The sequence below is a fragment of the Dothidotthia symphoricarpi genome, assembly GCF_010015815.1.
Source record: "Dothidotthia symphoricarpi CBS 119687 unplaced genomic scaffold P153scaffold_5, whole genome shotgun sequence".
NCBI classification, from domain to species: Eukaryota; Fungi; Ascomycota; class Dothideomycetes; order Pleosporales; family Dothidotthiaceae; genus Dothidotthia; species Dothidotthia symphoricarpi.
The window spans coordinates 266,248-279,005 of NW_022985012.1; the positions used below are offsets into that span (position 1 = coordinate 266,248).

Sequence of the window (12,758 nt, forward strand, 5' to 3'; positions counted from 1 at the left end):
AGAAAGCTGTTTGGAATGCTGTTGATATAATTTGCTTCATTCGCTAGTGCCTGCTGCCAATCTCGCACCAGTTACGCGAAACCTTTATTACTTTACGAGTCAAGCCCGGTGTCTGCGCAGGCAAGAATGCGAATAACCACCGACTTCTACAGAACCGTATCTCATTCATGTCACCTCTATGCCTCCTGGTCCAGACCAAGATCTTCAGTTGCTGGGACGATACGGAGGGTGTTGGTGTGGCCCATTCCTCCCCTCCAGCCCTGCACGCAAATGACGGGGTCACCCTTGTTAAGAACACCAAGCTTGATGGCGTTCATGATGCCCCACTTTAGGCGACGGTCGACATCCTCTTGCCATGGCTCGCTCTTGAAGTCTGGCTTCTCCTCGGGGAAATAGAATGGGTAAACACCACGGTACAAGTGAGAGTACTGCTAATGTTAGTGAAAAAATACTATCATCATGCGAAAAGACTTACGCGAGCGGCCATGTCGTTACGGGTAACCATGATAATGGGGCAGACAGGGCGGTACTTGGACACTAGACGAGCAGTGGTACCACTAATGCGCGTTAGAATTATAATGCTCTGGAGGTAGATCACGGGACAAGACTTACCTCGTTGTCAGAACCAAAATGGCACCGGCGTTCTGCTCCAGACTGGCGCTCACGGCAGCCATAGCGCACGTCTCGGTGGTAGGGCAGGGGACGGGAGCCAGCTTCCTCAACTCATCGAAAGCGTTGACGTATGGGATAGCAACCTCTGCAAGCAAGCATGTCTCGTGCATCATGGTTACGGCCTCAACGGGGTAGTCGCCCTTGGCGGTCTCGCCAGACAACATGACACAGTCAGCGCCGTCCAAGACAGCATTGCCAACATCGCTGACCTCAGCGCGGGTTGGGCGGGGGTTGTAGGTCATAGACTCGAGCATCTGAGTGGCGCAGATGACGGGCTTACCAGCAATGTTGCACTTGGTGATCATCATCTTCTGGGCGATGAAGACCTGGCTGGGGGGAATCTCAATACCAAGGTCACCACGAGCGACCATGACGCCGTCCGTCTCCTTCAGGATCTCGTCGAAGTTGTTCACACCCTGCTGGTTCTCGACCTTGGCAATGATCTGGATGTCCTTGCCCTCCTCGCCGAGCACCTCACGGATGGCAGTGATGTCGCTACCACGGCGGATGAAGGAAGCGAAGACCATGTCGACCCTGTTCTTCACGCCAAACTTGAGATCGGCCTTGTCCTTCTCGGATAGTGGGGGAAGGTCAATGTCAGTCTTAGGGAGGTTGACGCCCTTCTTGGAGGAGATTTTGCCGTTGTTGACGCACTTGCACTTGAGCGTCTGGTCGTCGGTAACCTCGAGGACCTCGAACGATAGGACGCCGTCGTCGACGTAGATGGTGCGACCAGGCTGAATCACCTTGGTGATGTTCTTGTAGTCGACGTACATGTTCTTGTCGTCGCTCTTGGTGGCATATGCTTCGTCGGTGGTGATGTTCAGGATGGTGCCGGCCTTGATGGGAATGTCCTTGTCGCCCTCGGTGTTACCCGTTCGGATCTCTGGTCCCTTGGTGTCAAGGGCAATGGCAAGCGGCCTGCCAGGCTGTGACTTCTCCGCCTCGCGTGCATGGTCGATAACAGACTGATGGTACTCGTACGAACCGTGGGAGAAGTTCATGCGCACGACATTGAGGCCGACCTTACGGAGAGCATTGATCTTCTCCGCGGAGTTTGTCTTGGGGCCAATGGTGCCGATGATGGAGGTTCGTCGGTACTGCTTGGCAGGCTGGTACTCAGTCTTGAGCTGGCTGAGCCACTCGATCCTGGTCCTGCCAGAGTTGAGGTGATCCAGACTGAAGTCAAGCTGTCAGCAGGCAGGTCAGTCAGTGAAGCGGGGTACAGGAACATACGCATTCGCCATTGTTGTTGTAGGGGCGGGGGAACTGTGCAGTACAGTATTGAGGAACTGGTGCAATTGCGAAGGAGAGATAGATGCCTGGAAGAAATGCGACTGGCCAGCTTTTGTGCTCGTAGACTGCTAAGACGGCCTGCTAGAGTTTGTTGGCGTGTTGAGAACTTTGGAGGGGTACGGGACCACGCTAAGACCACGGGCGACGGCTGTTGGATAAGACGTCAATACCCTGCGCCCACCCACGCGGTTGCATCATATATCACCAGAGCATCCCGCCCAGATAAGCCCGTGAACGTTCGTGGAGTGGGTAATTGGAAAGTCTCTTGCGCGGCCGGCGGGCCAGGCGTGTGTCGCACATCCAGTGAGTGGGCCATCACGTCGTGGTGTCTCGATGATCCACTCTAGGGATATGGGACCACGATCTCGAGATGGGCAGATGTGACACAGCGAGGCACGTCCTTCCTATATACATGGACACGCCAGAGACCCGGTTCCCGCCGTTGATGCCCGAAGATGAAGGGCGGACGCCCCACACGATCACATGCAGGCATGCATGCTTGCATGCATGACTGACTAAGGCAGGCACCAGCCACTTTCCTTCTGCCCTTCACCGATAGAGGATCTGCGCTACAACCACGCCATCCACCTCACAGCTCACGCATCTTTCCAAGTCGCCCGCAAGAAGACGCGCCCCGAACGTCCACTTCCCGATCCACCTTTTACCAGACGCAAAACATGGTTGTACGTAACATGCTAGTCGCATTTTCGCAATAGCTCACAACCACCCAGCTTGGCAAGGTAGCCCACTACGCCTTCGATGCAGTACTGAGTACGTCCACATACAATCCTCGACCGCTCGTTCTCGGCTGACAGTAGTTCAGTCTCTGCGTTCCTCGCTGGCGTGCGACGCTCAACCGGCCTCACGTACGTACCGGGCATCTACACGATTTGACTTCATGTGCAAATCGTCGCCTCCTCCACCCGCGAAACAACCTTGGCTAACACCTCCCGGCTGACAGTCCTAGTATCAAGCCCGACCAGTTCGCCGAGACCCCTGGCATGAAGAAATGGATTGATAACTACCTATGGGTGGGCGAAACGGTCATGGACCAGAGCGTTGCGTTTTTCGCATCGAGTTCCTATTTCGAGCGAAAGCGGTAGAACCCTGCTGGAAAGGGGGGACGTTGAGGACAATACCCACGGCCAGACAGTGTTAGGTCGGCCAGCTTTGTGTGGCTGGTGGAGATATGGCTTGGGCGTGAAGAGGGGGCAAGTTGTACACGTCGGCAAGCGCGGCACGAAGACCATGATTAACGAGACGAAACTGCTCCTTGACTTTTTCCAGCAAACCGGACGGTGTTGGGGCGTCGTGTTGGTTACTATGACAATTGTTGAGATGTATCGTTTCTGCACTCAAACATACCATGTTCACATCGAGAGCTTCTTCTACCACACGACAGCCGCCAGTGAAACAAGATAACGAACAAAATCGAAGTCGCTTTTCACTACCTCCTCCGCTTGAATCTAAACCCAGTCTCCTCTTCATCACTATCATCGTCCCTCCTACTAACCTTCCCCCTCTTACTGGCTGGTTGACCTGCCGCAGAACTGGCAGGGCCCCGCTTCTTCGCGCCTCTCTGTGTCTGCGTCTGACCCTCTTCGACCTGGGTTTCCTCAATCCTCTGCGTTCTGCCGCTGCTGTTTCGCGTCCCAGGCACCTGGATTTCTTCGTCGTCCGGCCCGCTCTCTTCAACATTGACCACCTCAGGCGGCTGTGTGCGCTTCCGCCTCGTGAAACCAGGCTCCGGCTCCGAAGAATCATCATCTCGAGTCTTCTTGCTTGATCTGAATCGAAACGAGGGCTCCACGTCTTCAAGAAAGAAAGCATCGCCAACGCCAAAGCCCTTCTTGGGGGGCGCTTCTTCGAGCGTGACGATAACCTTTTGGGTTTGCACGCCCTGCTCCGCGCCTCGTCGGCGAAACTTCTTGAAATTCTTGCGGCCGTTCCACTCGGGGTTCCAGCGTTCACTACGGCCTTGCGATTGGGTTTGTGCAGTACCTCTATTCTCCCGTGGGCGGATCTCTACCTCCTGAATCTTTGCCAAATTCCGCATCTCAGCGATATCGACCCCTTCGAGCGCTTCTCGCAGGTTTTCTTCGTCTGCTTTCCGGCGGTCGTCTTCTTCTTTGATGCGGAGGCGGGTGTGTTCGCGGACGTTGATTTCCTTATTCGCTTTCTTCTTTGCTTGCTGGAGCTTCTCCATGGCTTCTACGCCTCTGCTCTTGGGCTTTTGGTCGGGCACGCCGGATTCGGGTTCGACAGAGGCGGAAGGGGCACGGGTTGCTGCTCTGCGACGCTTCATTTCTGCGGCGGCTGGGAAGAGAGCGTCCATGACCTCTTCCTGTTCTTCTGCGTTGTCATGAACTGTCGGTGATGGATCCAAGCGTGTCGGTGAAGTTGGAACGGGTGCTGAAGCTTGAGCAGACGGTTCTGTGGATTCCTGAATGTCCTGCATTCGAGTGTCCTCCATCTTCGCTTTTTTTGGAGGCGGCTCGTAGTCATCGAAGCCCGTGAATCGGCTTGTAGTCTTCGCGCGATGTACACGTTTTCGCGGAACAGTTTTAGCTAGATCTTCCGTCGGGTGCGCTTGCGATTCGGTGGCCTGTGATGGAGTTCCAGACTGGGACGCTGGAGTGGACTCGCGCATTGAACGCCTCGTTGGGAGAACCTGGACTGCACTAGATGTAACTTCGTCGACTTCTGCGGGAGGCTTACGCAATGATGTTATGTCCTTTGTAACGATGACATCTAGAAACTCATTTTGAAGAATCGAACGCTGATTGAGAGCCTGGTCGACTCCAGTAACAAAGTTGGCAGCCCAGTCTTCCATACCATCAGGATATGATGCCAGACGAACTGTGACCACAGGAATTCTATTCCTACTGACATTGCTCGGCTTCTTCAGGCCTAACACACTCCATACATAGTCCACGTATTCTTGCACTGTTGTCTCGCCTGGTCGCACGTCGTAGAGTAGCGCTTTGCCGCCTCCATGAGAGATAGGCTGGTGTAGACTGTTGTACTGGCTCTCGTTCAGAAAGACGAAGGTCAATCCTGAGAACAGCTCCGAGCGCGAAACATCGGGTCTCAGCATCTCGTGAGGTTGCGCGACCGGCTCTGCACCAACAGGTGGAACATAGTCGTTTGCTTCGGGCCAGTGTGCATCAAAATCTTCCTCCAGCCTGGAGGGTGCGTAGTTCCCTGCTCCATCGACCGAGGCTGTGGCAGCATCCAAGACGGCGTCGAGGAAATCTCCGGTCACAACGTACTTCCCAGAGAGTAGACCCGACAAGACTTTTGGAAGGTTCCGTTTTTGGGACACAACGTGGGTAGTCTTGTCAAAAACGAACTCGGCCGTGGTCTTGATATCGAAAGTGTGTAGCTGCGTGCTGCGGATCTTGCTGTCTTTTGCCTCTTTCGATGCATACGTAAAGACGACGGGTCTCCATACAATTTTGAAGGGCGCATAGCCTTGCGCCAGTCTAATTGTATGTTCTGTTCCCTTGAGGACAGACTTGTCGTAGGCGATGGTCCCGTCATCCGCTTTCCGGCTCTTCAAAATTGTCTTTTCGTCGACCGTTGTTCCCTGGCGGCAGCTGAGATCGGTGACCTCGATCTGCGACCTCGCATGCAGGTTCGTGCCGTCTGCGGGCGACGGCTCCAGCACCTTCAGCATGACATGCTTCCGTGACACGGCCTTATTTTCGATCTTCCACGACTGCCCTTCCGTCGCATCCTTATCTGTCTTGGTCCGGCCAAACAGTTGCTGAGAGCCGGGGCGAAGCCACACGCGCTTGCCTCCGAAGAGGCTTTCGTGTTCGAGGAACCACATCGACGTGGATGGCGGCGGGCGACTACAGCAACTCAAACAGAGGCACAACAAGCCATTTACCTAGTGAGATGGCGCATGCGGGGTTGTCTACACGTGTGAGTTGATGAGGTATCTAGGCGGCATTCGATCGCCAGGTGTGGACGCGCTGTCATGTGATAGGCGGCTAGCGCACGACGTAGTTGGACTACAGACTGAACTTCACCATTACAATCATTACAACTACCTAGGCATGAAATTGAGTTGCAGAATACAATCATCGATTACTAAAATTCATGTCACAGCAAACTTTAACCTAGACGCCTACAGTTGTTTTTCATAAGGCAACTGTACTTCGACAAACCAGGGTGCATTCTCCAAACGCCCCTCTTCACCCTCCATCGCTGCATTGATACACAGCGTCTGTTTTCCGCCTCGAAACTCCTCGGCAGAACCTGGAGGCAGGCTGGCAAACCCCTTCCGCTTGGCCTGGTTCTTACCTACCCATTCTTTCGCGAGCGGAACAATCGAGTCCGAGTCTCCTCGAGTCTTCGAATTGTCGAACTCGAGCCTCTGTGCGCCGTAACCCCCATGTATGTGCCCGAAGCAGTGGAGCTTTGGCTTGACCCTCTCTATGGCTCGACGTAAGTGCTCACACCCCGCACTCTGTCCATCAGCTGTGGAGTCCAGAACGTATTTTGGTGGGCCGTGGGTCATGACAATATCAGTACCAGCGGGGATGATCGATGTTTCGGTACCGACATTCTTTGCCCACAATGGCGAAATGGCGGAAGGATTGTATCGGTCTTCGTCGGTACTGTATTGGAAGCCCGAAGCTCCGTATGCTGGTGTATATGGTGACGCATATACGGTAAAGCTAGCGCCAGAGGAAATAGTGAAGGTGTGAGTGCCTTCAGAGAGGAACGTGATTCCGAGCTTGCTGGCTTCGGAAACCTGATCGGGGGAGACCAGTGCTTGCGCTTTTTCAACATCGGCTTTCGATCCACCTTCGGACAGGTAGTATGCCTTGTCCAGGGCTATGTCGTGATTTCCAGCAATTACAAGCTTGAGTTCTGCCTTCACTTTCCCTAACTCTTGGAGTGAAGCAGATATACTATCCGGTGATCCATCTTCGGTCAGGTCGCCACAATGCAGGAGTACGTCGCATTCTGGCAGTGAAGATGGTAGCTCTGCACCATGTGTGTCAGACATAATGAGGAGTCGTACAGACGGGATCGGTAGCGGTGACTCCGCTCGCGAACGCTTCGAGGGGCATAGTGGCGGTGGAGATGAGGAGCGAGATCGCTTGTTGGAACGGAAAGACATGATGATTGTGATATGTGTGATAAAAGATGTTCCTGAAGAAAGTAAATCCAGGGGCGGAATTACCTTTTATACTTTCACTTCTAGTCCCTCAAAGGCAAACCATGGTACAACTCTGACAATAAGATGAACCCTGTTTTATTATTGACTAAATGAGCCGTTATATTCATTGGCATTGTCAACCAAAATAGCTCTGTCCAACCTAAAGGATGCCTATGGCCCACATCACCCACTACAATGACTGAGTAATGAGTGAGAATATATGGATGATCGGTTCCAAATAAGCCTCTAGTGGAGTATTTGACTTGGTTGAAAAATTTATAACAACATTATGAGTTTTTCATGACCCAAATTTGGGAAACCAAATAGACGTTCGAACACGTGTACTCGCATCAGTACATCAAGCAACCAGTCATATCATTAAGGGTCGATTGATGAGCTCTGCTTCTTAGTTACTGTTACTGTGAACTTCTACTGATAGTATTTATGTGTAAAGGGCTTCAGCTCTTATCCCATGTTGAAATCCTACCGTGTTTCTGTCTGGCGAGTATGAATAGAAAGATGACCAATAAGAACAATAACAACATTGTAGGCAGATATGTTCATCCAGAATATCTGTGGTGAAAGGTTTTCTTTGGACGTGACAGGAGAAACTGTGGTACGCTCCACCAACATGAGCCATTCATCAATTTTGGCGCATACCAAGCATTTTCAAACAGGCCAAACATATCCTATTGGTAGGGTTTGATAACACATTGACATACAACTTTCCGAATGTAGCAAGAATAGCATGTATTGCAGAGGAGGATTGCAGTCTGGAGAGTGCAAGGTTCGGCTAGCGCCCCACGTGAGAACGCGTTCGTTCGCTCGAACTTTCGAGGACCCCGCCGCGACTCTTGCACCGCAACAAAGCCATGGACTCTAAACCTCAAACACTGCCTTGCGTTGACACCTACTGGAATCAGGATGTCGTTGTTTGGTGGTGATGGCAGCATATACGACTCCGAGTCTGACTATGCACCACCCACCACGCAACCGCTGCTGTCTGTCGCCGCCCCAACCAGCCCTCCAAGTGCGCAGAATGCGCTAGGCCCTACCGTCCCACTAGAATCAGATGCAGATGATGATCCGTGGACCGACAGCGAACCAGAGATTGACCAATCGGCCGACGAGCAGCGAACACGTCCCAATCGCTACATTGGACACCCGCAAACATGGAAGGGCCACACGTTAGTGGATCGCGAGATCGCCGCGTCGCTCGACCACATGCAAGAAACGGATCTTGCCGCACACTTGTACAACGCACATGCTCTGAAACGTCGTGTACGGCGGCCTGCGCGAGAGACCGCGGCACTGAAGAGTTGGCAGGGCAAGCATCACTGGTCAAGGAAAACGCAGACGGAGCTGGTGCCATCGAAAGACTGGACAGCTTGGCCATTGCCCCCAGCAAGAACTCAACATTCAGGGGATGAGCTTCAAGAAGAAACATTGGCAACCTTCTTGCGATTAGCAAAAGAGCGTTGGAGTCTAAGGTGTACGGGTGATGACATGCCATCTGCTTCACGAGCAGATGTCAAAGTGAAGGATGACGATGTCCTCGTAACAGACAACGCAGAACCCCAGACCGACGACGAAGCGAAGGAGGCGAAGCGCAACCACGGCAAGAAGCGCGGCAGGAAGCCACAGACTGAGCCTACCACGGAACCGACTGTCCTTGCTGACGATGCGCAAGCATATAGGATTCTGCAGCCTACAATCCACTCGATTCTCAGTAGTGTGGACGAACTTGCACTAGCCGTGCGCCGAACTCGTCTCAACCACTACGGTCGAGGCGCGTACAGCGATAAGTCATCTCAAGGCGACTTCACGTCAGACGCAGAGCAAACAGAACCAGACTCTAGTCGTTCTTCAACACCAGGATCAAGAGGCACTCCGAACCGTAAACCAAGCGTTCATTCGGCATCTCGCAAGAACTCAGCAAGAACCAGATCTGTTTCAAGAAGTGGGCAGGAGTCTACCGACGACCATAGCGACCTTTTGGACAATGACTCCAATTCAGATGTGACTCAGAGCTCTCCACACGGACGCAAACGCAGCCGATCCGGAAGCGAGGATAGTGCTTCGGCCCCTCGCGACTATTCAGGAACAGCAGGACTCATGGATTGGAGCGAGGTGCTTGGAATTGCAGCCTTGAAATGCTGGAATGAGCAAGCGCTTATGAGGACGGCTCAGCGTTGCGCTGCCCTGTTTGGAGAAAGCATGTCATTCGTCCCCTTCGACGAAAGCCTCGCTACGAAGTCTGTCACAGAACCAGTACATTACACGCCTTCCAGCAATTTGGCGTCGGGTGACCTGTCTATTGCGCATACTGCCCCGCCCAAACGTCCTCTTTTCCAGGTTGGTACTCTGCGCTGCCCCCATACAGATTGCTGGGGTCATGCGCAGGCTTTCGCTATACCGTATCGTGTAATAGAGCATTGTATGAGGGTTCACGGATACGACCCCCGAGATAATGATTCAACCAACGAGGAACGGACAGTTGGCGGAGTACACATTGATGGATTTTTGCAACCCATTACTGTAAAACCTGGCTGGCTGGGTCATGGAAGGTCAAAAGCAGGTAGCGAGAAGGTTTTGGATTTCAAACAGGAAAGAGAGCAAAGTAGAACAGGACCATGACGAATGCTCATCTGAAACATAAAGCATGGATGATCCAGAGCCATGCGTTACAACTACTTTGACGACGACCTTGTCAAGTCTTCAAATCCAAGCACATTTTATATAACACTGTGTTGTAGTGTAAGATCGTTGCGTGAACCCCTTTCGTGCTCATTCTGCATTCTGCATAGCTAAGTCAAATGGAGAATTTCAAGCAACGGCGTCTTGCCGACCCCACATTTCCGGGATCTAATTCAGCGCGTGAATCCGCGTGCGCCGCGCGCCCGGTTCGCGAACGCGTATGTCGATCGCATCCCTGTGCACCCAACGTCTCGACTCGATGGCAATTGTGTGTCAAAACTATTTCTCACCACTTCACAACCAAACTACAAGAACACATACGCCATGGAAGCAGCCAATTCGGAAGCCCAGCAGGGCAATTCTAAGAAGAGAAAACACTCCAACGTGCAGCACGACATGGCAGACAAACATTATTACCCACATGCGCCACAGCCAACGGTCTATCACCCTTCTTCGACAACTCATGTCCCCGACGCAGTCGCTTACGGCCCGCAATCACACGTTGTTCAGCCCACAAACCACTTAGGTTACCCTCCCACTTTGCCATATCTACCCGGCGCAACTTGGTATCAGGAGAGACAGTCTGCATATGCTGTCCCGCCTACCTACGATGGCAGTTTCGAGACTAACATCCTGGATCCACAGCTGCATGCGCAAAGAACTGCAATTTCTTCGCATTACGGTCATCAACGCCTTCCTCTCCCGGCCGTAGCACCGTCGCGTGAAGTGATCAACCTAGTGGACGATGACATCAACCATCCATATATCCAGCCATCCGTTCAATCGCATGTCCCACAACGGCAATATTCTACAGACTACTCATTACCACCTCAGGGGACACATAATAATCCCCTTGACATACCATCGAGTCCAGAAGCGGATGCTAAGGCCTCTCTTCCTCGTAAAGTCCCAAATCTATCACGTTACGCGCACCAACCACAGCCTGCAGCTCCAAATCCAATACTACCCCCAAATGGAGCCAAGCCGGATGATCCAGCTGCAGATGTTGTGCCTATACTTGAACCAGTACTGTGCAAAGAGCAGGCTGATCTAGTGGATCTTATTTTGAGCAGACGTAATGTTTTCTACACAGGATCGGCAGGGTGCGGTAAATCCACAGTCCTGAAGGATTTTGTCAAGCGTTTCAGGGAAAGAGGCTTGAAGGTTGATATTGTCGCTCCAACAGGTCGAGCCGCCCTCGATATAAATGGATCTACAACGTGGACGTATGCAGGTTCGTATCCCCTTTTTGTCTTCTGGCGGTGCGATGCTGATCAAATTAGGATGGACACCTGATCATCATAAGAAACCTCTAAAAGAACTGAGAGCCGCCGGTCATGGCAAGTTTGTTCGAAAACGAATGAAGGAGACCGATGTTCTCGTGGTCGACGAGATTAGTATGGTCGAGAACCTCCATTTCGAGCGTCTCAATGCCGTTATGAAAGAAGCAAGAAACAACGAACAAGCGTTTGGTGGAGTTCAGCTTATTGTCACTGGAGACGTAAGTAAAGCTCCTCACATGAGTACTTTCCCAACTGATGTAATTAGTTCTGCCAACTACCTCCAGTCAAGCCCTTTGCACACTGTATTGAGTGTGGAAGAGAACTCGCGAAGTATAAAGACGGTGCAGAGTACAAGTGCCGTATGCATGGCACTTACTACGATATTGACAAATGGGCGTTTCGAAGCAAAGCATGGCAGGTATGGGTCAATGCTACCGCAATCTTGAAGCGTTGAATCTGACAACGTTACAGGAGTGTAATTTTGCACATGTGAATCTAACGAACATCCATCGTCAGAGCGATACTGTGTTCATCGACATTCTACAGAAACTTCGAATAGGTATGTTATCTACAGTCGTATGCTGTACCTAAGACCTGTCCATTCCATGAGAATTTGATTTATACTTCGATCCAATTTTGACCAATTCTTTATAGGCAACCCGCTCTTGCCAAAGGACAGAGACCTCTTGTTGAACCACACACATCAGACACGTAACGCCATCATGCTATTCTCCACTCGCGAGGAGGTCAAACGCGTCAACGACGACATGTTCAACAAACTGCGCACTCAGCCCCGAACCTATGCCTGTCTCGATCACTTCAAGTGGAACGAGAAGCACGGCAATCTACAGTCGAAGAAAAACACTGGACCCGACGGACGATCTCTGATGGCCTTGCGAGACCATCGATACGATACCCAGATCCAACTCAAGAAAGGCATGTTAGTAGTCTTGCTGCATAATCTCGACATAGCAGCAGGACTCGTCAATGGATCTCAAGGCACGATTCAGGGCTTTGAGGACTACGATCCGACTAAGATACCCAAGGCTGTGGGCAAAGGAAAAGATCGCGAGTCAGACCCAACGCACGTGGGACCGTTACTTGCTGGAGATTTCGCCGCATTTCGTGAACAGCAGATCAAAGCTTATATCGAGCAAGCCTCGTATAAGAAATGGCCGATTGTTACGTTCTTGAATGGTGTTACCCGGACAATATTTGCGGACTGCACAGTGAACGAGCTAGGCGATGAGCCGCCATATAGTCTGCTCTCACGAACTCAGATTCCCGTCATGGCAGCATGGGCCATGACTACACACAAGAGCCAGGTAAGCACCTCATATACGTTTATCGAAGCTGCCATACTAACTACCATGAAAGGGCATGACGCTGAACAGAGTAAGAGTCGATTTGGCAAAGGCTTTCGAAGAAGGCCAGGCGTACGTGGCATGTAAGTGATACATTCATATTTCTTCAGTAGGAACGTGCTGATATGTCTTCTAGTAAGCAGGGCCCGGTCTCTGAATGGACTTGAAGTCATATCTCTCCCGTCTCCGGAGAAGATGGGTTCCGGTAATCCGGAGGTGAAGGAGTTCTTGCGAGAAAAGTTTGGTATTTGATGAGAGGCTGTTGTTGGA

General features: G+C 51.9%; 6 protein-coding genes across 6 annotated transcripts; 3 read left to right on the top strand and 3 right to left on the bottom strand.

Annotated features, from left to right (window-relative positions):
- Positions 1–40: 40 nt before the first annotated feature.
- Positions 41–2,339, bottom strand: P153DRAFT_364398 (pyruvate kinase). Its single transcript, XM_033667593.1, has 4 exons — positions 1,909–2,339; positions 613–1,851; positions 476–557; positions 41–428 (listed from the first exon to the last, which is right to left on the bottom strand). Exons 1-4 carry the CDS (start codon positions 1,917–1,919, stop codon positions 177–179), a joined length of 1,584 nt encoding a protein of 527 aa, XP_033526317.1. The 5' UTR covers positions 1,920–2,339; the 3' UTR covers positions 41–176.
- A 49-nt stretch (positions 2,340–2,388) lies between these two features.
- Positions 2,389–3,243, top strand: P153DRAFT_181049 (DUF1748-domain-containing protein). The gene is made up of 5 exons (XM_033662372.1): positions 2,389–2,488; positions 2,582–2,651; positions 2,700–2,739; positions 2,792–2,834; positions 2,930–3,243. Exons 2-5 carry the CDS (start codon positions 2,646–2,648, stop codon positions 3,069–3,071), a joined length of 231 nt encoding a protein of 76 aa, XP_033526318.1. The 5' UTR covers positions 2,389–2,488; positions 2,582–2,645; the 3' UTR covers positions 3,072–3,243.
- P153DRAFT_364400 (uncharacterized protein) lies at positions 3,024–5,903 on the bottom strand. Its single transcript, XM_033667594.1, has one exon. The coding sequence runs from the start codon at positions 5,801–5,803 to the stop codon at positions 3,416–3,418; it is 2,388 nt and encodes a 795-aa protein (XP_033526319.1). The 5' UTR covers positions 5,804–5,903; the 3' UTR covers positions 3,024–3,415.
- A 218-nt stretch (positions 5,904–6,121) lies between these two features.
- Positions 6,122–7,060, bottom strand: P153DRAFT_274811 (Metallo-dependent phosphatase; the record flags this gene model as incomplete). The annotated part of the gene is made up of 1 exon (XM_033662931.1): positions 6,122–7,060. A coding segment is annotated over one exon (939 nt), but the record flags the coding sequence as incomplete, so codon positions are not given.
- Positions 7,061–8,008: 948 nt separating this feature from the next.
- Positions 8,009–9,887, top strand: P153DRAFT_364401 (uncharacterized protein). The gene has a single exon (XM_033667595.1). The coding sequence runs from the start codon at positions 8,069–8,071 to the stop codon at positions 9,779–9,781; it is 1,713 nt and encodes a 570-aa protein (XP_033526321.1). The 5' UTR covers positions 8,009–8,068; the 3' UTR covers positions 9,782–9,887.
- Positions 9,888–11,774: 1,887 nt separating this feature from the next.
- P153DRAFT_181613 (uncharacterized protein) lies at positions 11,775–12,754 on the top strand. Its single transcript, XM_033662374.1, has one exon. It carries the CDS (start codon positions 11,847–11,849, stop codon positions 12,573–12,575), a length of 729 nt encoding a protein of 242 aa, XP_033526322.1. The 5' UTR covers positions 11,775–11,846; the 3' UTR covers positions 12,576–12,754.
- Positions 12,755–12,758: the final 4 nt, after the last annotated feature.